Below are 25,505 nucleotides of genomic sequence, written 5' to 3' on the forward strand. Positions count from 1 at the left end.
CAGCACTTTGTTTCCTTGAGTTATTGTAGTGGCAAGAATCCTAAGCAAACCCAGTGACAAATCAAAGACAGGGCAGTCCGTGTTAAATAAACCCTGTTTTGTACTGTGGCACATGGGTATAGCTTCCCAAATCAAAGGATCAACCCCAGACCACAGACCTCAGATTCAAAGTTGAACAGAAGTCCAGAGCCACTGTTAATAAACCAGCGAGTGTCGATGGTACCTCTCGTTGGTGCCCATGGTGTGTTGACATACAGGAAAACCGAAGGGCTCTGAAATTCTCGTCAACCACTTCTGAACTACATGAAGAGCATTCTTCGTGTGGCATCAAAGTTCAAAAACTAATCATTTTGTGTGTTGAAAAAACTCCGTGATTTTACTATTCAGCACTGCGTGCTCTCATTTTAGGAATAGTCTCATTTTCCATGTGGAATTACATTATTTCAGGGATTAAAAAAAAAAAAGAGCTGGGAATCTTTAGAGATAAGAGGAATATTGGCTTCGAGGAAGAGACCTTAGAATTTAAAGATACGTTCATTTTTCCAGACTGAGAATATGTTTTACTTAAAAAGGTTAGTTTCCAACACTTGGGTTGGGGAAAACAGGCTGTGGTTGCCAAAGAGCTAAACTCTCGGAAGAAACTGCTCTTTGGAAGGTTTTGTCTCTGGGGGAGGATCCGGGCTGGGAGAGGGCAGGGGGTGGTCCAGGAGGAAGGCATACGCAGTGAGATTTTCTTTCTTGGTTAACTTCCTTCCCAGCTTAGCACTCAATTCACAGTTCTTTCCGTCTTCTTTTTCCTTTTTTTTTTTTTGAACTAAAATTTCCCTTTTCTGCCTGGTTTGCATCCTAGCAGTCCTTTCCTTTGTCCCCACATTGCTGCTGCCGAGCATTAACCCTAACAGTGACACCAAGGGTGTGCCTGACTGGCTGCTGTAGGGCAGTGACTCCTGAGTGCGTGTCACTCCTCCCTGCCACTCCTTCCAGATGAGTGATGGTGACGACCCCTCGCAGCCAGGTGGGACCCTGAAGCCAGTGGGTGGTTGGCTTTACCTCAGATTTCCAAAACTGTCAAAGCCCCATTAAAGCTACAGAGCTGTTGTGATCTTTAACATAATGCGTTCACTTCTGTTTTAGTGCGTTAGCGCTTGAGCCCAAGACCCTGACCAGGCTTAGAGGAAGATTGTGTTTTTGGTGTTGTAGTCTCCAGGGCAGATACAGACGTGTCTGGCCCAGGTTTTGGAGCCACGTAAGCTTCCTCATCTTTGTGTCTGTGTGTCTTTGCTGTTATAGAATCCCACCATTCCAATGCAGAAGTTGCAGGATATCCAGAGAGCAATGGAGCTGTTGTCCGCATGCCAGGGCCCCGCCAGGAACATTGATGAGGCTGCCAAACACAGATACCAGTTTTGGGACACCCAGCCGGTACCCAAATTAAGTAAGCTTTTCTGCCTTTTCCGCGCCCCCCCCCTCCCCCACCCCAAAACACAGCTGGGTTGACAACAAACAAAAAACACAAAAGGAACTTCACTTAACATATTTGCTTTATGTCACAGATCAGAAATTTACACAAAAGTCATATTTTTCTTTAAAATATAAATATTGCGTCGTGATATTGGCTTTCAGGAGAAACAGTTTTAGAGTCGCATTCCTCTTCCTATAAAAAAACCCAGGTTTCTCACTTGAAACATTCGTATATTTTTAAAAATGTGTAAAAGGGAGCGCCTGGGTGATTCAGTTGTTTAAGCGTCCGACTCTTGGTTTTGGCTTAGTCATGATCTCACAGTTCGTGAGGTCGAGCCCCACGTCGGGCTCCTCAGTGACAGTGTGGAGCCTGCTTGGGAGTCTCTCTCTCTGAGCCCCTCCACTGTTTGCATGCCCTCTCTCTCTCCCCCAAAATAAAAAAAGCTTTAAAAAAACTTAAAAAAAAAAAAATATGTATATATATATATATATATATATATATATATATATATATATATATATAAAAGACAGTCTCAGAACCAGTTTTGGTTTTAAGCTTCACGGAAGAGTTTTCCCTGTACATAAATTTTTAGCCGTCTCACATCTCAGTTATTCCAAAAGACACAGGAAATTTGTCCTATTAAACCTAATTGAAATGGAAAATGTTATGCCTCTTAAGAGGATTCTGCACACTCACCACTGGTGTTAATTGTTAGCGGCGGGAGAACATGGCAGCACAGCGAGGGGACGGGGCCATTGGGCGGTCTCTGGGGGCCCCTCGGGCAGCGGGCATCGCTCTTTCTCCTGTTACATGTCCATAAACATCATTTGAAGTGTTCTCTTTTTCACAGTAAAAAGGGTGATGATGTAAATGCACTAAAATTGTTTTAACTGCATTAAAAGCTAAACCCACTGCTTACTGTTATCCTCATATGAAGATAGATGATAATTATTTCTGTGTTTTTCCTTCTTGATTGTTCAGCTTCCAGCATCTGTGTGAGGTAAAGGGTTACGTGTCATCCAGATCTCATAATAGTTCGCTTACGTACAAATAACCAGTTTTGTCGTATAAAAATCAGGGAACAATCGTCTGTGCCTTCAAATAGTGGTTTTCACACTTTTTAAAGTTACCGCTCATCTCGCAGCCACACATGTTAAAAAGCATGGGATTTGGAGTGTGAAAGATAGAAGAGAGCAGTTATCCTCACTGGTCTTTTCTTTCAGGCTCTAGAAATAAATGTATTTGGTAGTGGAGGGAGACTCTAGCATGAATTTACAGGATTTTAAATGCCATTGAATCGAGGGACCGTTAGCTAAAGCAGTGTAGGTCTATTGACTGAATGTTTTGGGTTTAGCTGAGTGCTGCTTGGCAAGCTGTTGGTGGTTTTTAGGTCAGTGCCCTGGGGGACAAGAAAGCCTCCTGTAGCCTGACTCTAAGCAGAGGTCCTGGAGGGACTCTAAGGGAGCAGCTGAGAACCTGACCACTCAGACTGGCTTGATGGAGCCTCAGGTATTCATAGGGGGGTGAGCTGGTGGAGCAGATATAAAGAGGGATGTGACAAAGGCAGGGGTTAGAAAGAGAAAACGAACCCCCTTGTAGCTGGTACAGATCCTGTGGCTTCCACCCCTAAAAAGGTGATGCCAAGAACCTGTACCTGAGGGTCATTAATTCAGCAGGTATTTGTACCTTGTTTTCCTTCCGGTTCTGTTTATTTATTTATTCATTGGAGTATAATTGACATATAGCATTGTTTTAATTTCAGGTGTACAACATAAGGATACGGTGTTTGCATACATTGTAAAATGACCCCCACAGCGGGTCTGGTTACCATCCGTTACCACACAAAGTTACAGTTTTTCTTTTTCTTATAGTAAGAACTTTTAAGATCTTCTCTCATAGCAACTTCCAAATAAATCACGGGCTGTACATGACATCGCCAGAATGAACTTGTTTTTATAACTGGAAGTTTGTACCTTTGACCTCCCTTCACCCATTTCACACCCCACCCCACCCCCCCCCCCCCCGCCCCGACAACCACCAATCTGTGTCTGAGTTGAGAATTTTTGGTTTTTAGGTTCCACATATAAGTGAAATCATACGGTATTTGTCTTTCTCTCTCTGACTTACTTCCCTTCCCATGATGCCTTCAGGGTCCATCCGTGTTGTCACAGATGGCAAGGTTTCTTTCTTTTTGACAGCTGAGTAAGATTTATCAGTTATTTGTTGCGTGTCCATTATTAAACGCCGTGGGCAACGTACCGGGGAAACAGTGATGGGAAAGGACGGTAAAAGTGGTGGCCAGGTGGGGGTGGAGGGAGAGCATCCTCCAGGCAGGAAAAGGCTTTAGTCAGGAAAGATGCTGTGGGGAAAGCGATGTGTAAGCTTCTATCTGAAAACACTCAAGCTGCCAGCCACGTGGCGAGCAGGAGAAGGGCCTCCCGCGCAGAGGGAGGGAAGCCGTGAGCCATGAGCCTGAGGGTGGTCCCTGAGGGTGGATCTGGAGAGCCAGGCCAGGTGGGCGGCCAGGTGGACGTCAGCCACAGGAAGAGCCCGGGTTCTCTTCCAGTTGCATTGGGAAGCCGTGGGGAAGGAACCTGGAAAGGGCGCCTTTGTGGAAATCGCTAGCGACGTTTATGACTTGGCTGTAGTGGCAACATTCCAGGCGGAGAGCAGTGAACAGTCCTGAAATTAGTTGTAGATTTTGCTGGGAGGGGTCAGAGGTCACTGCAGCCCTTCCCTCCCCCACAACCAGGTTTTTGAAATGCAGAGCAAGAGGACACCGACTCCGAGCTGTGCTGTGTGGGGGCTCTGTAATCTGGGGGTTGAGGCTCAGAAGTCCCTGTCATTTCGTAATAAACACCTTGTCACTGCATGACAAAGGATTTCTCCTTTTATTTAATTGGTGAGATAGCAGCCCCTCTCCACTACCCAGCTGCCCTGTTGTCACTCCAGAAGTGGCTGAAACGGTAGCATGGTTTCAAAGATTATATTCCACCCCAGACCCCTAAAAATGGTGTCGTTTTACGGAATGGACCATTTTGGGTCATCCGAATACTTTGTCGTTGAATATTCTGTCCTTCTGCCTTTCTCTCTCTGTGTCCCTCTCCAGATGAAGTGATAACCTCGCACGGTGCCATCGAAGCGGATAAGGACAACGTGCGTCGGGAGCCGTATTCCCTGCCGCAGGGTTTCATGTGGGACACTTTAGATCTGGGTAATGCCGACGTGGTGAGTACAGGCCTTCCGTTCAGCACCTGCCTTCGCACAAATTGCTTCCGAGTTGGTTCCGAGCACCATAGAAAGGACGCTTGCTTGATCTTGCAGCTCAAGGAGTTGTACACGCTGTTAAATGAGAATTACGTGGAAGACGAGGAGAGCATGTTCCGGTTCGACTACTCGCCCGAGTTCCTGCTCTGGTGAGTGTCGCTGGCGCCACGAGGGGCGGCCCCGGGCGCGGGCGGTCGGGACCGCGTGGCTCCGTCTCTCCCCGGGTCCCGGGACACTAACCGGCGCCTGTCTCCCTTGCCTGCATGGACTTCAGGGCTCTGCGTCCCCCAGGCTGGCTCCTTCAGTGGCACTGTGGGGTCAGAGTGTCTTCGAACAAAAAGCTAGTGGGGTTCATCAGTGCCATCCCGGCAAACATTCGGATTTATGACAGGTACGTATTAAAGCTCGTCCGTGTCAGTTTTGATGTGTTACTCTTCCAGAATTGCAGTTCCAACGGGCTTTTAAAATTACTCCTGCAGATTGTTTACGGTGGGGGGCAGGGGGTTACGGGAACTCTGCTTTCTGCTCAGTTTTGCCCAACCTAGAACTGCTCAAAAAGATAAAGTTGATTTAATCAAAGAAAACTGGACCGTGAACAACAAAAAAAGGGCAGCTCTGTGTCTCTGCCTCTCAGTCTCATACATGCAGACACTCTGATGTTATTTTTTTTGTTTTTAATTTTTTTTTATAACATTTATTTTTTGAGAGAGTTTGAGTAGGGGAGGGGCCGAGAGAGGGAGTCACAGATCCTAAAGCAGACTTCAGGTGCTGAACTGTCAGCACAGAACCTGATGCAGGGCTCAAATTTGAGAACCTCAAGATCATGCCCTGACCCAAAGTCAGATGCTTAACCGACTGAGCCACCCAGGCACCCCACACACTCAGATGTTTTATGTGTGTGTCTGAATAAAGATATAAATAGATATTTCATACTTATTTCTAGAGAAAAAAAAATTATCTTAATTTTAGGAGAGATTTTTAAAAAATCTTTTTATCCATTGGATAACTATGTTGTGTTTTTGCTCCGGTCTTTAGCCCAGAAAGTCAGAGAGCTAATCCATAACAGGTCTGTTTACCTTTCATTGTACTGGGTTACTTGATTTGCTGCTCAAAAACTTTTGATGTCAAGGTATCTTGGTGCCAAATGAAATGCCCGTGTATCTAGAACCAGCGCAGGAAATGGGCTTTGAAGCCCTGAAAGGTTTACCGTAGCTCAGAAAATTACCGGCTTCTGTCTGGCCAAGGTACCTGTTGGGGACCTAGGAATTGCATTAGATTCCAGTGCAACATCTTACCAGATTCTGCATCTGGGTGACCCCGTTCTTGTCCTCATTGCATACATTACAGGAAAAACAGATGTAGAAACTTGGAGGTACATCTTATCCACTTTCTAAAGTGAAAACTTACAAAAGACCAAAGTCCTCAAGTGTCTTCAGGACAAGGGGGTCTGGGTCTCCATGGCCTATAGTGATAGTTATTTTGGCAGGGGACATATGGGGAATAGCGTATCCATCGGAGTTTGTGAAATGTCTAAACGATGGGCTGTTTTTCTTTAATATTCTGTTGAAGGAGGTCTCTCGGTTTCTTATTCTTTGCAATTTTATGGGAGTTGTCTTGTTTTTAAAAACGTTTTCGTCTTATGTTTGCTCTACTTTTTGACATCTTTCTTAGTGTGAAGAAGATGGTAGAAATCAACTTTCTTTGTGTTCATAAGAAATTGAGATCAAAGCGGGTAGCCCCAGTGTTAATTCGAGAAATAACCAGAAGAGTAAACCTGGAAGGTATTTTTCAGGCCGTTTATACCGCTGGAGTGGTTCTTCCCAAGCCAGTGGCCACATGCAGGTAACAGTGCCACACGCTCACCTTGAATCTTGCCTCCCCGCCATGTGGCTACCAGTAGTATTCTCACATGTAACTGGGAAACTTTGCCTTTTACCTGTTCTTTTGTAGCTGGTTTGGTAGCAGAGGTGGAGACCAGACCCAAGCACCACTGAGACCAGTGTTCTTTCCATTCTACCATACAGCCACTTGGCGATAAAAAGAGTTAAACGTTAAAAAACATTTTCCTGCTAACAGTGCCGGTTCTGTATTCCTGCGTCTCTTCTGTTGGAAAGACTAGTGCTGCCCCTACCTTGGGGAGCCCAGGGCACCGTGGTCTTGAAATTCAAATGTCCAGAGTACTACCATTTTTCTTCCTTCCAAACGCTTAGATTTACGCGTTGTTCTGCACTGCTCTCAGGAACTGTTCCAAAAGTTTGGTAAACACCAGTTGAGAAGCCCAAACAGACTTGCTTGCTAAGAGCAGGAAGAGCTTAAGCTCTTTGTAGGAGTTCATCTGTTCTCATCACGCTTTCAGAGGTTAATCCAGGGAGAAAATGGTTTATCAGATTTCTCCCTTGACTAACCTGTTTGTGAAGCATCGGAAGGAGTTTCTCTCCCTTGACTGTTTTTGACTCAAATAAGATGAAGTTTCCACTAAACAGTAAAAAATGTGAAACTATAAAATGACTTGTCTCCCATTCAATTAGTTATGTACTTCACAGGTAGATCTTAATACAAATCGTCTGTCTAAACTGGAATCACTTAAGAAACTCAAGGTCGTTTCTCAGAAAGTTGTTTTCTTTGATGTGCGTTATAGGAAAGCAACGGCTACTAATTTAGAGGGGATGTTTTCCTATGTTTTTAGAACTTCTTAGTTTGCTTTCTGTAGAATCAGCGGTGGTCGTTAAATACTTGCAGACCGGGCATTTTTAACTTTATCTTACAGTTTTATGATAGCCCTTTACTGGCAGAGATGAAAGGTCACAAACTACAAAGGAATGTAACTGGAAAGCAGGACATGTTTTAGATGTAAAAAAACCAAGCTAATTATACAAGAACAGGGCCAGCATCCAACACTGCACAGGGGGCAGCAAGGGTGTTCGTTAAATGCCTCTATGACGACTGAGCTGAGACAAAGGGTAAAAGCTGGTAGAGTTAGAAAATCGATCAGATTTTAAAACCTTCGTTGTATTCCAGATACTGGCATCGATCGCTAAACCCCAGAAAATTGGTAGAAGTGAAATTTTCTCACTTGAGTAGAAATATGACTTTACAGAGAACAATGAAGCTCTACAGACTTCCGGATGTAAGTAAGAATGTTCTGGAGTTTTTCGAAGCTGTAACAGCTAAAGCTTTTAATGTAGAAAAGGATTATTTGCAAGAGTCTTAAAAACTGGCTCATGTGTTTGAGGATGTGAATATGTAGCTTTTTAGAATTCCAGGTGAGGAAAATCAGGGAGCTTATTTGAAAATACCAGGGTTTTATTTTGTTTTGTTTAAGGCTTTTTAAGTCTTCAGTTTGTGGTTGGATGGGATTGAACTCAAGACATGTAAGTTTTGAAATTTTGAGTGTTTACCATCTGTTACGTAAAAAGAAAGAAAAGTTAAGGCTTCTGATGCTGTCTTAACACAAAGGAACTAAGGAATAAGGCTTAGAGGAGAGGCCAAGGAGAGGAAATAATATTTCATTAAATTATCTTTTTAAACTAGCAAATTCTCAACATGGTAAGTTGTCTTTTAATAGGGGAAAAGTTAAACGTGGTTAAACGTGCTTACTAGCGTTGCCTTATTTGGAGCTTGGATGGTGTATTAATTTTCTATTGCTGTGTAACAAATTACTGCAAATTTAGCAGTTTTATTTTATTTTATTTTATTTTATTTTATTTTATTTTATTTTATTTTATTTTATTTTATTTTATTTTATTTATTTTTTGAGAGAGAAAGTGCTAGGGAGGGGCAGAGAGAGAGAGTCTTAAGCAGTCTCCATGCCCAGTGCAGAGCCTGACGCAGGGCTCAGTCTCATGACCATGAGATCATGACCAGAGCTGAAATCAAGAGTTGGATGCTTAACCAACTGAGCCATAAGGGGCCCCAGTTTAGCAGTTTAAAACATACATTTATAATTTCCCAAGTTCTGTGGGTCAGGAGTCAAAGCCCAGCTTGCCCGAGGCCTCTGCCTCAGGGTCTCTCGTGAAGTTCTCTCAAGTATCAGCCAGGGCTGGGTCTCATCTGAAAATTTGACTGGGGTCCACTTCCAACTCACATGGCTGTTAGCAGGCTTGAGTTTTTGCAGACATTGGGACCGAGGGCTTTTAATTCCTTGCTGGCTGCCAGTCAGAGGCCTCCCTCAGTTCTTTGCCAGATGGGATTCCCCATAGGGCAGCAGCTGACAACATGGCAGCTTGCTCCATCAAAGCCAGTGAGGGAGAGAGTCTACAGATTGAATCTGCTAGCAAGATGGAAATTAGAACCTTATGTAGTCGTTCATGAAAGTGACAGCCAACCACCATTGCTGTATTTCACTGTTTAGAAGTGAGTCACAGGTCCCACCCACACTCAGGAGGAGCACAGGGGTGTGAACACCAGGAGGTGGCATCACTTGGGGGCCATCTTGGAATCTGTCCATCACAGATGGGATCTTTTCATTTGAAGTTTTGATTTCATCAGAGCTGTTCTTTCTTTTGGGTTGTTAGAAAGTAGTTCAGTGAATATTTTAGCTTGATTGGGAGATTGGGAGGGCTTCAGCTGTCTGTAGTGGCCTTTCTGGGTTTAGTAGACCCTAGTTCCTTTTGTCATTTGGCCATTGCGTGTTTACCAAGTACATGTAATCAGTAGTTGCCACACGAATTGGTGTATTTTGTTTTGTTTTGTTTTTATGTTTATTTATTTTGAGAGAGAGCAAGCAGGGGAGGGGCAGAGAGAGAGAGAGAGAGAGAAAGAAAGAATCACAAGCAGGCTCCGTGTTGTCAGCTCAGAGCCCAAAGCGGGGCTTGAACCCGTTAACCGTGAGATTGTGACCTGAGCTGAAACCAAGAGTCAGACGCTTAACCAGCTGAGCCACCCAGGTGCCCCTTGATGTATTTTTTCTGATGACAGACAGGAATCAACTAACTTCTGACCTTAAGCAGAATTTCATAAGGACAAAACCGGAGGTGAAGGAAACCAATCGCCAGAGATACCAAGATCATCATTCCAGGCTTTGCAACGTGGCAGAAGGTTCAGAAGGCCTCTTCGTCCCTTGTCTTAACTGTTTTTGTAGAGAGTGGGGCGCAAGCCTATTAACTCACCTCCTCTGAGGCCATGATGGGAGAGGAAACATAGATCAGAAGAGAGGAAGATAAAAACTGTGACAACAGGACAGGGGAGGGTCCACATGCCCTGGGGCTGGGCTGGAGCAGCAGAAGGGAGGGTGGGCCCACGTGTGGAGATGCACGCACCGAACTGCAGAAGTAGGAAGACCTTCAAAGATGTCACACTGTCAACATGACAGCTAATGTTTGTTGGCCAGGATTCTTTTGAAGCCAACCACCGAGACCTGGAGTGACCCGAGAGGGACAGAGTCACGTAGAGGCGCAGGCAGCCGTGAGCCCAGCACACAGCTAAGACGAAACACCCCCTCTGCGGGCACTGGCTGTCGTCAGCATCCTCCTTCCAGCTGTTAGAAAGACTCCGCCGTCCGGGCGTTGGAGTTGGAAACCCGCAGGCGTGCCTACAGTTTTCACGGGGGGCTCGTGCTGTGCTGTGGTAGTCTCCCCGAATTTCATTTTTCTGAACCCAAAGCCGTCCGGCTTGTGTGTAAGGAAAGTGTCTGCTTACGTGTAGGTTGTAGAAGTAGTTTTAATACCTCTCATCAGGTTTTTTTCAGGGTGATTAGAATCTGAGCTGGTAAGAGGATTTTTGACTTTTGTCCTTCGTCCTTTACGTTTTTACACAAAAATCGATCAACTCAGGTAACAGTTCTAACAAGCTGGTAACAAGTCACTGACTGGTCAGGCACTGGGTTTTTGTTCTTGTTTTTTCCCAGTAAATTGAAGTTGACAGAGTGCTGTCACGCATGTCGTTCGCTGTGTTCTCACGACAGCCTTGTGAAGCTGGTGTGCCTCATCTGCATTTTCCTGTGAGAAGATGGAGGCCCGTGCAGGTTGACACGGGCCCGTCACCGACCGGTGGGGACTCGGGGTGCGCACCCCAGACACCCGCGTTTTGCCTGTTAGACCCCATGAGCTCCCGCCTCTGTCACCTCTGACGCCCCCGGGGGGCGGCATGGCCCGGTTCCCGTCGGGCGTCCCTACCTGCCGTCACTGGAGCACAGGCACACACAGGAAAGGATGGTCGACGGGGTCCGGGCGGGAGCTCTCTGGTGTGTGTGTCAGTCGCCCTCCCTGCATCCCGTTATAGGGAAGGAGAGGAAAAGGGAGAGTAAGATAATGACAGAAAGGAGGGCAGAAGAGGTGAGAGTACAGATATTAGAAAACTGGAAGGTGCCCACGGCAGCCACCTGAGGGTCTGCCTCTTGAGGACCCACTGGACAGTGCTGGGGCACCTGGCGGGCTCAGTCGGTGGAGCATGCGACTCTTGGTCCTGGGGTTGTGAGTCTGAGCCCCCCCGTAGGGTACAGAGATTACTTAAAAATGAAATCTTTTTTTAAAAAATTATTTATTTAAATTCAAGTTAGTTAACATAGTGTAGTATTGGTTTCAGGAATAGAATGCGGTGATTCATCTCTTACATACAACACCCAGCGCTCAATCCAGCGAGTGACCTCCTTAATGCCTGTCATCCGTTTGGCCCATCCCCCACCCATCTCCCCTCCAGCAACCCTCAGTTTTTGTTCTCTGTATTTAAGAGTTTCTTACGGTTTGCCTCCGTCTCTGTTTTTTATCTTATTTTTCTTTCTTTTCCCCTATATTAATCCATCTGGGTTCTTAAATTACACGTATGAGTGCAATCAGAGGATATCGGTCTTTTTCTGACTGACTTATTTCGCTTAGCGTAATACATTCTAGTTCCATCCACGTTGCAAATGGCAAGATTTCATTCTTTTTCATTGCCAAGTAATACTCGTGTGTGAGTGTGAGTGTGTGTGTGTGTACACGTTTACACCACATCTCATTCATCCACTTGTCATTTGATGGACATTTGGGCCCCTTCCATAATTTGGCTATTGTTGAGAGTGCTGCTGTAAACACTGGGGTACATGTGCCCTTCAAGTCAGGAATTTTGTATCCTTTGGATAAATACCTACTAGTGCATTTGCTAGGTCATAGGGTTTAAAACTAAAATCTTAAAAAGCAGCAGCGGGGGACACTGCAGTGCTTACCACACCACGGCTGCCCCTCCTAGGGGCCCAGGTGGGTGATTTTAAGCAATCGTGTGATTTAAGAACATTTTTGTACCATGACGTGTAAGAAGAACCTTCCTGAATACACCTTTTGCTCCGGGTCAGTCTCATCTTCCGATTCGTCATTACTGTTTCCGCTTCATGTCTTACTTGTCGTATTCATGGAGTTCTTAACACAGGAGCTAGGATTGTTATGGCGAGCGTGGTACTAGATAGACACCGTGTGTCCACGGCCTCATTTCTTACTCGGAACAGAGAGGGGCGGGGCGTTCGCCCGGTTTCACGGAAGAGTGCAATGAAATTGCTTTGCCCAGAGTCTCCTAGGTGGGAGAGAACCGCACAGGCCCATGCCATGACCTCTGCTCTCTGAGATGCTGGGGCCTTCCCAAGAGTTAAGCCTGTCCCTGCCCTGTAAACGTTGGCTTTGTTTTATGTTTGCTGTTGAATTTTTTTTTATTTTGGTCAGTGCTCCTAAAGGTGAAGGCACTTAATGTAGGCAAAACACTGGAGGCAGGTTAATGTCCCAGTGTCCCCCCTCGGTGCTGCTGGCAGGACACACTCAGGAAGATGTCCTGAGACCCAGTGTTCTACCTTCAGTAGCCACAGAAGCGTTCTTTGCCATTTAGCACCCTCCTGCTGCCTTTTTAAAGCCAATAACCGTAATCACTGCTTCCATCTCTGCTCTGGAATCTTGGCTCTAAGACAGTTTACACCACATAGCTCGACAGAGAACAACACAGCTTCTGTTTCTTAATAGAGCGCTGAGCCTTTTTTCTCTGATGTACTGATAAGCAGATTTTACACATATTTCAGTGAACAGAGTCCGAATGATGCATGTTAGTTGGACCCTGGGAAAGTAAGTCTGATTGAGACCACAGAGTTTGCTTATGAAACGTTGGATTTTCTCAGTCACTAGAAATGTCTTTGTTTTTTATTGAATTCTCCGAAACATGACCACCTTACTCTTTCGGGTTATGCCAAAACTTAATCATTTTTTATCCAGGCTTAGCGTTCTCCCCCCCTCTTTCTGAGGACCACAGCTATAACTTGAGGGTTTATTTCACATTTTAAAATTTATTTCTTGCTTCTGTAGATGTTTTGGAGAGTGTGTGACTTTATGATGTTAGAAGCAAGTTTAGGGCCTGAGACACATGGCCATTATGAGCCAGCAAAAATAAATATTCTTCCTCGGTTTTCTGGGATCTTGCCTTTTTTTTTTTTTAATGTTTATTTATTTATTTTGAGACAGAGTGTGAGCAAGAGAGGGTCAGAGAGAGAGGGAAGGAGAGAATCCCAAGCAGGCTGCATGCCATCAGTGCAGAGCCCAGTGTGAGGCACAAACTGTGAGATCGCATGACCTGAGCTGAAACCAAGAGTCGCTTAACTGACTGAGCCACCCAGGCTCCCCTTGCATTTTTCTTATAGCTGACACTGTCTGATGTTCCTTTTAAAAAAAAAAAAAAATTCTGCATAAAAGCACTTGAAGTGCTTACAAATTGCCCAGTGCATATACATTCTCTCTGCCTGTTTGCCCAAACACTGTTTCCCTGAGTTTTCCATTCTCAGTTCTACCACCCCTTATTCTCACCTTTGGAGACCTGAGTCAGCACTTCTCGAAGTGTAGTCCTGGGACCCCTGGAAGTCCTCGAGTCTGTTCTAGAGGAGTCTGTGATGTCAACACTATTTTTGTAATAACATTGAAACATAAAATGCATTTTTCGCTGAAATTACCCTGCAGATGTGCTGTGAAGTCTACCAGTGGTCGTATGGAATGTGTGCTCCAGTATTGTTTTGTTTTAAAATTTTCTCTGTTTGAATTTCTAGTATGATAGATATAGGTAGATAGAACCCACATAAGCAAAACTTTCTGGGAATATTCAATTTTTAAGAGGGTAAAGGGGTTTCAGACAAAAATATTTGGGAACTGCTGCTTTAAAGATGTCTGCCGGGCAAAAGATGTTGATTTTAGTGATTTTGCAGTATAAATATTCAGTGAATGAGAATTGTCCTGCAGAAGAATGTTCTGGTCTAGGAAGAAGCTGGCAAGCTTTTTCTTCATTTCTGAATGTCTGCTTAACAGATGCATGTATCCTGTTGCTTTCATTAGTGAATCTAATCGCTTGATCTTGTTACTGAACCAGTAGCAAAAGAAAAAGCAGTTTAATGTTGAGCAGTGCTGCTTAAAAATTTATCAAGGTCATCCTCATGGAAGAAAATCATCTTTTTAAATGACTTTTTAAAATACATTCTTTCTAGGGGCTCCTGGGTGGCTCAATCCATTAAGCATCCGACTTGGGCTCAGGTCATGATCTCGCGGTTTGTGAGTTCAAGCCCCACATCGGGCTGTGCACCCACTTGGGATTCTCTCTCTCTCTCTCTCTCTCTCTCTCTCTCTCTCTTTCTGCCCTTCCCCAACTTGTGCATGCTCTGTCTCAAAATAAATAAATAAACTTCAAAAAAATAAAAATATACATTCTTTGTATATATATTTTAGTTTTCCTATTAGCATTGAGAAATATACATTGATTAGGGGCACCTGGGTGGCTCAGTCAGTTAAGCATCTGACTTCAGCTCAGGTTATGATCTCGCAGTTCATAGTTCAAGCCCCACGTTGGTCTCTGTGCTGTGACAGCTCGGAGCCTGGAGCCTGCTTTGGATTCTGTGCCCCCCCACCCCTGCCCCCCGTCTCTGCCCCTCCCCTGCGCGTCTCTATCTTTCTCTCAAAAATAAATAAAACTATTTAAAAATATATATATGTATTGATTACATTTAACAGTATTTGGAAATCACATGGGTTCCATCTTCCCGTGAATCTGCAGTATAGAAATGCTACCAAACACTAAAATTGGTTCAGGGGAAACAAAAGAAAAGAATTTACGCCAGGCTTACGCATAAGTGCCAGGCAAAGAAATCTCATCTTTGCAGAGCAGACAGTAATTTTTTTCCCTGTCTGCAGCCTTCACCACAGCTTACTAGGTAAATGATTGTGGTACAAAACATAGGAATTCATTCATGCATTCATTCAGCACGTATTCGGGCCGTTATTGCCCTGCCTGCTTGAGGGGTTAAGCGTTCGATGGAAGCTAGGACCTGGAGATTTCCCGTCCTTTCGCTTTGTGCTCCACAGAACGGCCACATGAGTTCTCTACAGTGTTAAGGACTTACATTCTCTCAGTTTAGACGATTACACTGTATTTCAGCTGCATTCCTGTGTCTTCATAGATTACATGAATCATAACAGAATGGCACATAGTAAGGACATTTGGTCTGTAAATACAAAGAACAAGTTGCTCAATCCCACTAATCAGTAATCAGTCAGCATTGTTTGTCATGGACCCTTAGAAACCTCAGCACAGCCACTGAGATGGATCGGAGCCAGCACTCAGGATGAAAACCTATTTTCCACCATCGGCTTCTCCTGTCCTTCTAGACTAGGGCATGCAGGAACTGTAATGATCTAATTTTAGAGGCAGTATTGAATTTTAAAGTATTTAAAAATAACTTAGAATAGGAAAGGTAGACTAGCACTATTTATATATAGTTACTTACTGGTTAAAATGTACCCCCTATTTAGGGGCACCTGGGTGGCTCAGTCGGTTAAGCAACTGACTTCAGCTCAGCTCATGATCTCACGGTTCGTGGGTTTGAGCCCCGTGATGGGCTTTGTGCTGACAGCTCGGAGCCTGGAGCCTGCTTTGGATTTTGTGTCTCCCTCTCTCTCTACCCCTCCCCTGCTCATGCTTTGTCTATCTCTCAAAAATAAATAAAAACGTTAAAAATATTTTTTTAATGTGCCCACTATTTCTAAAAGAAAATCAAGTTAACTGAAACTATTTTAATATTTTTAATGAAATAAAACTATTTTAATATTTTTAATATTTTGTACAAACAAGCACATGTAGTGGGTTTTCCCACTTCTAGGCTCAAGTGTCCTGGTGTCCAGGCAGTTTCCTAGGGAGCTAAGTGATGTCTGGAACTCTTGAGGACAAGCAGTTGAACAAATCCACATGGTGACCTGTTCGGACCTTTAGGTTAATTCTGTTCTTCACAGAAATCGTGATGCTCTGGAATGATGGATTCAGTTGCCTGCTCTGATCACCTTTTAATCAAAAGATGGCGTGAGAGGCCAGGGCCAGTACTCGGCCGCTCGCCATTCCCCTTTAGAAAATAGCTGACTGTTAAAACGCTCTCCCTTCCCATTCTGACCAACATGATTTACTTTTATTTCATTTTTGTTGCTCATAAGAACAAAATTCCAACAGCCTTTTCGCAGGCCATTGAATAAAGTAAGATTCTTAACTGTTTTCATCTGCATTTTCAACATGTCAGGGCAGTTTTAAAGCACAGTATTCTAGAACACATGCTGATAAGATCGTTCTGCCCTGTGATGTGAGCTGTTAAAAGTCGCAGCTCTGGAACGCGGATCAGCTTGTAGTGTTCCCTCTGACTTTGGGCAGTATTGTCACGGGCAATACTGACCAAAGAGCAGGCACACGGACAGAGGGAACAGTACGCCGTCGAACGTATATTCTCAGTCAGTGCTTCTCAAACTTGAATGTGTATACAGATCACCAGGGAATCTTGTTAAATTGCAGATTCTGACCCGTGCAGGTGGTGGGGGTGGTGCGCAACACTCAGCAGTTCTGACAAGCTCCCAGGTGACGCCGAGACAGCTGGCCTTTTATTCTTCTTCTATTTAAACTTCCCAATTTGTTTTGTTTTTACTGCAACAAGGCCACCAAGACTTCAGGCTTGAGGCCAATGGAACCGAGAGACATCAAGGCGGTTCGCGACTTAACCAACACTTACCTGAAGCAGTTTCATCTCGCCCCGGTGATGGATGAAGAGGATGTAGCTCACTGGTTCCTCCCCCAGGAACACATTATCGACACGTTTGTAGTGGAGGTAAAGATGAGGTGATAAGATAGTACAGAGAAGTGTGAAAACACCATCTGGTCAGGTCTGTTTGCTGGAAGAATCAAAGAATGCCCCCCTCCCTTTCCTTCTTTCTCTTGTGTCTCTGCTTCTAGACCAGATTTCTGCTCACCCTCATAGAACCAGACTTTCTTCTTACAGTTTCCATTCCTGGAGTAGAGCACATTTTTACTAGGTGTTAATGGGGAATTAGGATGCTCTTCTGTTGGTCCCTGTGTGATCAATTGCTTTATCCAGTTTTGAAAATGCCAGTTTGGCTGACATACACTCCAAAGTTTAATACCCTTTTGTTTCACAAAACTGGCTTAACTGAACTGCTTTTTGGTTGAGATGGCAAAACTCAGCCACTTAACCCTTGTTCAGGAAAGGAAGGAAAGAAACCCTTGTTCAGGAAGGAAAAGTGACAGTCTGGATTTTCTGTTGATTGGTTAGACAGATTTAACATGATGCTTTCTAAGCCCTCCCCCCCCCCCTTTTTTTTTAAAGCTTGGAATTTGTTGTTCAAATGACGTTTCACTTAGAACCTCTTTTGGGTGACATGGGATTAGGTTGGAAAGTTGAGATTTAATCTGGTAAGTACCTGGAGGAGAGGAGGAGTGAGGCGGCAGTTAGAAGTCCTGGTGGTGGCCTACTCACCCGTTCAGTTGCGAGCCTTGAGCCGGAAGTGTGTTGCCAGCCCTGTCGGGCATCGGTCCGGATAGGGGATGACAGCCAAGTGAGGGCAGAAGCGGCGAAAATGGACAGGGTGAATTCAAAGGACCTTTCTGGAGAACAGCAAGCTTTTATTTCTGAAAACCGCGCTGGAGTGGACATCTCGATACTCAGATCTTTATGCACTTGTGTAAGTTTCTCCAGGTCAGCAGTTCTCAAAGTTTTTGATCTCAGGACTTCTTGACTCAGGAATTATTGAGGACCCAATTTTTTTGTTTGTTTTTATTTTTCTTTTATTTCTAGGGATAATATTTACAGATATTTATTACATTGAAAGTTGAAACAAAAATGTTTATTATTTTATAAAGCAGATAGAGAAAGCCAAATACTGTATGTTCTCACTTCTATGTAGAATCCAAAACAAAAACAAAAACAAAAACACCTGACAGATGCAGGAAACAGCTTGGTGGCTGCCCAGAGTAGGGGGTGGGTTGAAGAGGGTCAAAAGCTATAAACTTCCAGTTAATAAAATAAGTCGTGAGGATGTAATGTACAGCATAGTGTCATATATTTGAAAGGAGCTAAGAGAGTAGATCTTAAAAGTTCTTATCATAAGAAAAAACAATTATTACTGCATGCGGTGATGGATTTTAACTAAACTTACTGTGATCATTTTGCAGTATATACAAATATTGAATTAGTACCTTGTACACTTGAAAGTCATATAATGTTATGTGTCAGTTGTATCTTAGTTTAAAAGACAATAAATAATTGAAATATATATATACTATTTAATAACAATAGGACAAGAATAAACATGTTACCTAAATAACATGATTTTCATGAAAAACACCTATTTTCCAAAGCAACAAAATTAAGAATGGTACGTTTTGTATTTCTGCAAATCTCTCTAACATCCGATTTACTAGAAGACAGCTGGGTCCTCCCAGCTGCTTCTGCATCCCATCTATTGTGATGTGCTCTTTTGGCTGAAGCATGTGGGGAAAAATCCTTCACAGGAAGTATTGAAGAGAAGGGAAAGAATGAGTATTTTAACAGCCTGTTCAAATCATTTTGAATATTCTCTATCTGAAAGCGTGTTAATGAACAGCTCATATTCTGTTAGATTAAAACCCACTGGTGCATCTTGTGCTTTGATCATTCTTTCACCAGTGTATGAGTTTGTAATGTCATAGATTGGTCATTTGGGAAATAATTGGTTCGCTGAGTTACAGATCTTCCAAACTCTATACCTTCGGGCTTCTCTTTGAGACAACCTTTGTGTTTCCAGACGCAGAAGAGCTAGATGTTGCTTCCTTCCAAGCCATCACACAGGATGTTAGAAGGATGAGTTCTTAAGGGTCGAGAGCTAATACAATTAATAATTCTTTAGTCACGGACATGCTTCAGTGAAGCTTCTTTTTAATTACGAGGGGGTGGCGGTGAAGAGTAAAATGACCACCGTACAGCTTGGTGCCACTGCCTTGTATTGTGCTGAGGCAGGGGGAGCTGCGCCGCCATTGTTTCTGCATCCTCAGTGCAGATGTCCACACGGTGAAGAAGGCATAGAACTTCTTAGTGCTGTTACGAAAATCGTTTTGATTTCACGGGCTTCTGGAAGGGTCTCGGGCACCCACAGGTGTTCACAGACCACATTTTGAGAACTGCTGCCCTAGGATACATACTCAGAAGTCTAACTGCAGAGTCTAAGGGTCAGACACGTCTTTAACCATCACTAGAGATTGCCAGATAGCTCACCAAAGTATCTCCTAGCAGCGAATGAGAGTTCCTCTTTCTGCACATCCTCACTAACACTTGGTTATTATCAGACTTTAAATTTAGGTTGGTCTGATGGATATCACATGGTTTGTTTTTAATCTGTTCTTATTACTGATGAATTTGAACATCGTCTGTTAGCCATTTGTATGCTGCTCATATACTTTGCCTTTTTTTTTTAACTATCATCTTGATTTCTAAAAGTTTTTGCATGTGTTGAATAATTATACTCGAATTGTGCTCTATTTCTGGGTTCTCTCTTCTGTTCCATTGATCTGTGGTGTCTGTTCCTGCCACCCTGTCTTAATTACTATAGCTCTGTAGAAGCCTTGATATGAGGCAGAGTGATTCATCCCACTTTATTCTTCTTTGTCAATTATTTTGATCTATTTCCTTGACCTTTCCTTCATAAATTGTAGAATACGCTTGTCTTTGTCTACAGAATACCTTGCTGGGATTCTGATAAGAATGCATTAACCTATAAATTAATTTGGGGAGAACTGACAGGTCTTCCAGTCCATAGACATGATATGTCTCTCTTTATTTTAATCTTTTCAATTTTATTTTATCAGCATTTTATAATTCTATATTTTCAAGTTGATAAGAGTAAAGTGGTTTCATTTTTCTCACATCCTTCTAATGGCTACAGGATCCATAGTGATAATGCTTATTACATTCCTGATACTTATACATTTGTATCTTCTTTTTTTATGTTTGCATCAAATCAACTGTAATTGACTTTTTTCCACAAAGAACAAGACTTTTGTTTTATTGATTTTTCTCTGTTTTCCTATGTTTGGTGTCATTGATTTCTGATCTTATATTTATTATTTCCTTACTTTTGCTTTCTTTGGGCTTATCATACTCTTCCTTGTCTTGTCCCTTGAGGGATGGACTTAGATTACTGAGGCCTTTCCTTGTTATGTGTGAGCACGTAGTTCTCTAAGTGTCCCTCCCTCCACTGCTCTAGCTTCATCCTAGTATTTTAATGTGTCATATTTTCATTTTCGTTTGGTTCTATGTATATTTTTAAATTTCTTTTGGAACTTCCTCGTTGAGCCACGGACTATTTAGAATTCTGTTCAACTTTGACACGCTCAGAGATTTCCTGTTGATTTCTAGTTTCATTCTATTATGGTTGGATAAGACACTTTGTATGATTTCAGCTCTATTAAGGTTCTTGAGGTTTGTTTTAGGCCCATGTGGTCTCTCTTGGTGAATGTGTGTGAAATGTGTATTCTGCTCTTTTGAGGTGGGGTGTTTGTTCTCTATATGCCATTTAGATCCTTTTGTTATTATTCAGATTTTCTGCTTCCTGATGGTTTTCTTGCCAGCAGTTCTGTCATTTGATGAGAGGAGTGTGAAAGTCCCCGACTATAACTTTGTATTTTGCCCATCTCTCCTTCCAGCTCTCTCAGTTTTTCTTGATGTATTTTGACGGTCTTGTTTGGTACATATACATTTAGGACCTTTCTGTCTTCTCAGGGGATCAATATTTTTATCAACATGTAATATCCCTCTTTGTTTAAGGTAGCTTTCTTTGCTGTGAAGTCTACTTGATTGGATGTTAATATAGTCACTCCTATTTTCAAATTAATGTTTATATGGTATGTCTCATATAGCCTTTTAACTTTCAGCTTACCCACATCATTGAATTTGAAGTGAGTTTCTTTTTTTCCAACGTTTATTTATTTTTGGGACAGAGAGAGACAGAGCATGAACGGGGGAGGGGCAGAGAGAGAGGGAGACACAGAATCGGAAACAGGCTCCAGGCTCTGAGCCATCAGCCCAGAGCCCGACGCGGGGCTCGAACTCCCGGACCGCGAGATCGTGACCTGGCTGAAGTCGGATGCTTAACTGACTGCGCCACCCAGGCGCCCCAACTCTCCATCTTTTTGACTGTTAAATATTGTCTTGAGTATCAGATGGTTTTACAACTTGTGTTTCAGTCATCGAGTAGATTTATAAAACTCATAAGGAGAAGCATAGTTTACAGTATGTACCAGGATTTCCGCTCTGTTGTTCCTTCTTACTTCCTGATGCACTAAGATTCCTTCTGTTATTATTTCATTTCTATTTGGAGAATGTCCTTTGGCCAGTCTTAAAGGTATGTCTTCTAGCAGCAAATTCTTTTAGTTTTCATTTGTCCTAGAATGTCCTTATTTCTCCTTCATTCCTGAAGGGTAGTTTCACCAGAAGCAGAATTCATGGTTGATCGTTCTTTTCTTCCAGCACTTATAAACGATGTGCATTCCTCCTGGCCTCTGTGGCTTCTGATGAGGAACCTGCTGTAATGTGAATCTCTTGGTCATGGTAATGTAAGGTAATGGTAATGTGATGGTGTTCTCCTTGGTAATGTCTCATTTCTCCATGGCTACTTTCAGGACTTTTCTTTGTCTTTAGTTTTCAGAACTGTAATTAGGATCCATCTTGGAGTGGATTTCTTTGGGTTTTTCCTGTTAAGATTCGCTCAGCTTCTTGAATTTATTGTGTGTGTTTTGCCAAATCTGGGAATCTTTTCAGTCATTATTTCTTCTGCTTTTGTAGCTCCACATTTTTTCTTTTTCTTTGATTTCTTGTGGGACTCTTCTGATAGGATTGTTGGGTCTTTTGTCGTTCTCCCACAGATCCCTGAGACTTAATTCTTTTTTTTTTTCTTTTTCCCCAGTCTGTTTTCTTTTTTTTTTTTCATACTGGGTAAATTCTACTGAATTCTTCAAGTGCAGTGATTTCTGTCCTCTGTCATCTCCACTCCACTATTGAGCCCATCGAGTGAGTTTTGTTTTTCAAGTGAAGTCCTTATTAAAGCTGAAAATTGAGGGGGCGCCTGGGTGGCGCAGTCGGTTAAGCGTCCGACTTCAGCCAGGTCATGATCTCGCGGTCCGTGAGTTCGAGCCCCGCGTCGGGCTCTGGGCTGATGGCTCAGAGCCTGGAGCCTGTTTCTGATTCTGTGTCTCCCTCTCTCTCTGCCCCTCCCCCGTTCATGCTCTGTCTCTGTCCCAAAAAAATAAATAAACGTTAAAAAAAAAAAATTTAAAGCTGAAAATTGAGGTCTTTAATTCAACTCAAATATTGAGCTAGCTGTTAATAGAGAGCAGTAGAGAATCACTTTAGCAAAACATGGTTAGTTTCTTAATGTCTGAAAACCGGTTTCGTATATCAGAAGCATTAAGAAAAACAGTATATTCCTTATGGAATTTTCTGCCAAAAGAAATACTAGCAAGAATATATGTGTTGTCTAGTCTCTTCAGCTGTGTATAATTCAGGCATATCACAGTTTGAATTGTATGCCATCCGCATAGGCCACCAGAGCTAATGTAAACAACCCAAACAATACTGGCTAACTTTTTATATTAAAAGGTATACCAGTGATGGTGAAATCAAGACCATTGTTTGGGTCCCTTTTGATTTTTGGTTGCTTCAGATTCACAGGTGTGTCTGCCTTTCACAAGCTTCTCAAAACAGCTGCTACACTCTGTTGACCTCACTTTAAGCTGATAAAATTCTTGCTCTGTGCCAAGAAGATGTTAGATTGATACAGTATCTTTTAGTTGGGGAAGATGGCCTTCCAGTCCCTGGAGCTCTTGTTTCTGCAAAAACAGTGAATCTGCTTTCATCTCTGTTCCAAGGGTCTAGGGAGACTCATTAGTCAAGCTAAGGGAAACTTCCCTGTTAGAACATTCTGCTTCTTAAGAATGTCAGGCAGATTGCCAGCCAGCACTAGGCTAAGTAGGGTCTAACTCCATGCTGCTTCTCAGGCTCTACCCAACATACCCTAAGGGCCCCCCAGACCCAGACTGCTGACAGAGAGGTAGGAGGTGCTGCCTTTTTTCATAAAGTTCCCGTACAAGTCAGAAATCAAAAAGTTCGCTTAAATGCACGGATGCAGCGTGTTCAAGGAGGTATTTACCTGACTTACCTTTGTCCTTTAGAACTCCAGTGGTAAACTAACTGACTTCCTGAGCTTCTACACACTCCCCTCCACAGTCATGCACCACCCTGCTCACAAGAGCCTCAAAGCTGCCTACTCCTTCTACAACATTCACACCGAGACGCCCCTGCTGGACCTCATGAGTGACGCACTCATTATAGCCAAGCTGGTAAGTGACTGACTCCTTTTTTGTCTGTTTCTCCATATCTGCGTGTCAGTGTGTATAAAACCTCTTACTGTATTTTCCTCCACACGGGTGCAATTCATTAGAGATTTTTTTTTTTATTTTTTTTTAACGTTTATTTGCTTTTGAGAGACAGAGACAGAGAACCAGCAGGGGAGGAACAGAGAGAGAGGGAGACACAGAACCCGAAGCAGGCTCCAGGCCCCAAGCTGTCAGCACAGAGCCTGATGCGGGGCTCAAACCCACGAACTGCGAGATCATGACCTGAGCTGAAGTCAGTTGCATAACCGACTGAGCCACTCAGGCGCCCCTCATTTGAGATGTTTTTTTACTGTTGACCATCAGAGGAACAATTTTGATAAGAGTTTCTTTTAAAACTTCAGTGACTGTTTGCATCATTAATTCTATTTGCAACTTAACCAAAAACATTTTGTGCAAATTAGAAACTTTGTTGTTTTTAATGTTTATTTTTGAGAGCAGAGAGAGACAGAGCACAAGCAGGGGAGGGGGACAGAGAGAGGGATACAGAGAATCCAAAACAGGCTCCAGGCTCTGAGCTGTCAGCACAGAGCCTGACGTGGGCTCGAACTCACGAGCCTTGAGATCATGACCTGAGCTGAAGTGGGATGTTTAATCGACTGAGCCACCCAGGTGCCCCCAAATTAGAAACTCCTAACCCTCATATAAGAATGCATAAAACTCATAATACAAGGAATATAGGGAAAATACATGATGCTTGATATAAGGAACATACATGTTTGTGTTGTAGTGAATAATTAGCAACAACAACCTTTTTTTGGACTCAACTAGTCTCTGAATTTTAAAATAAAAGGCATTTTGAAAAATGAAAGGAATTAAATTCAAAATGTGCTGTCCTATATTTGCAGTATTTTTCTAGTTGTAGTAATTAGGGTAATTGTTAAATTCTTGATACAAATAAACATTTTCTTTTAAAAGGAAGTTGAGGGGCACCCAAGTGGCTCAGTTGGTTGAGTGTCTGACTCTTGATTTTGGCTCAGGTCATGATCTCACAATGGTGAGTTCGAGCCCTACGTCAGGCTCCACACTGAGCACGGAGCCTGCTTGAGATTCTCTCTCTCAAAAAAAAAAAGAAAGAGAAAAAAAAAGTTGAAATTAGCTAACAGTTGTTTTGATGTAATTATTAAACATGAGAAAATGTTATTTGTGAGAAACTGGGAACAACACGTGAGACATATCTGCATTTATCTGGCATTTGATAACTGAAAACACTTTTTTTTTTTAACATTGTACTCTTGGATCCCCAAGTCAACATTATCCAGATTCTTTGATCCTGTTCTTTTTCAGCTACTTCCTCCCCCCCCCCCCCCATAAAAGGCCGACAATAAATGATGTAAAGCAAAACCCCTGAGAAATAGAAATGTAGGTGCTTCATCTATACCACGTCTTTCATGGTATTATTACTTAACATTTTTAAGAAATTAGATTTTTACTAGTAAAATGTTACTAAATTTACTTCCCAGCAGCAGCCCAAGACAAGGATACACTTGAAGTCGTTAAAGCTCTAGCTAAGTCAGAACTTCAAAAGGCCAATAACTAACAGTTCTGGAGACAGAGCCATCTGGGCAAAATGTTCCTTCTCAAACAGGGACAGAATATTCTCTGAGATCTTCATAGATTATGTTGGTGTTAGCCAACATACTACCGATTTGGACTGAGCATTTCTGGGTAAGCCTCCTGACTCCGTCAGACTCGCTGCTAGTTTTATAAGACCATTTGAACTGAGTTCTTCACCTACACATAGATTATAGACATTAAACCTCTTTAGGAGAAATGCATATTCAAGCTGTTAGTAGATGAATTAAATACTACACTGAAATACATAATAGAGGAAACACTCTGGTCCTTTGAAATTTAAAATTTTAAATCCTTTTTATATTGGCAGAAAGGATTTGATGTATTCAATGCACTAGATTTGATGGAAAATAAGACCTTCTTGGAAAAACTCAAGTTTGGCATAGGAGATGGCAATTTGCAGTATTATCTGTACAACTGGAGATGTCCAGGAACAGATTCTGAAAAGGTAAGTGAAGTTGACACACCCTTTATAAACTTCATACATTTACCTAGGAAATCCCATACTTGCTTCCCTTAGGAT

General features: G+C 42.8%; 1 protein-coding gene across 4 annotated transcripts in view; it reads left to right on the plus strand.

The window, feature by feature from the left end:
• Positions 1–25,505, plus strand: part of NMT2 (N-myristoyltransferase 2) — a 79,561-nt gene that overhangs the window by 49,212 nt on the left and 4,844 nt on the right. For 3 of the 4 annotated variants that reach the window (XR_015254008.1, XM_086714861.1, XM_086714862.1), the window contains 9 exons: positions 1,291–1,435; positions 4,572–4,690; positions 4,787–4,878; positions 5,004–5,120; positions 6,401–6,571; positions 7,748–7,856; positions 16,626–16,796; positions 23,186–23,353; positions 25,293–25,430. Coding sequence is in view for 3 of the 4 variants with exons in the window: in XM_086714861.1 (XP_086570987.1) it covers positions 1,291–1,435; positions 4,572–4,690; positions 4,787–4,878; positions 5,004–5,120; positions 6,401–6,571; positions 7,748–7,856; positions 16,626–16,796; positions 23,186–23,353; positions 25,293–25,430 (1,230 nt within the window). In the remaining variant the exon portion in view is untranslated. The remainder of the gene's footprint in view (positions 1–1,290; positions 1,436–4,571; positions 4,691–4,786; positions 4,879–5,003; positions 5,121–6,400; positions 6,572–7,747; positions 7,857–16,625; positions 16,797–23,185; positions 23,354–25,292; positions 25,431–25,505) is intronic. The other variant, XM_086714863.1, reaches the window with a different exon arrangement.

This window comes from Puma concolor, chromosome B4 (genome assembly GCF_028749965.1).
Source record: "Puma concolor isolate L17-30 chromosome B4, mPumCon1.1.hap2, whole genome shotgun sequence".
NCBI classification, from domain to species: domain Eukaryota; kingdom Metazoa; phylum Chordata; class Mammalia; order Carnivora; family Felidae; genus Puma; species Puma concolor.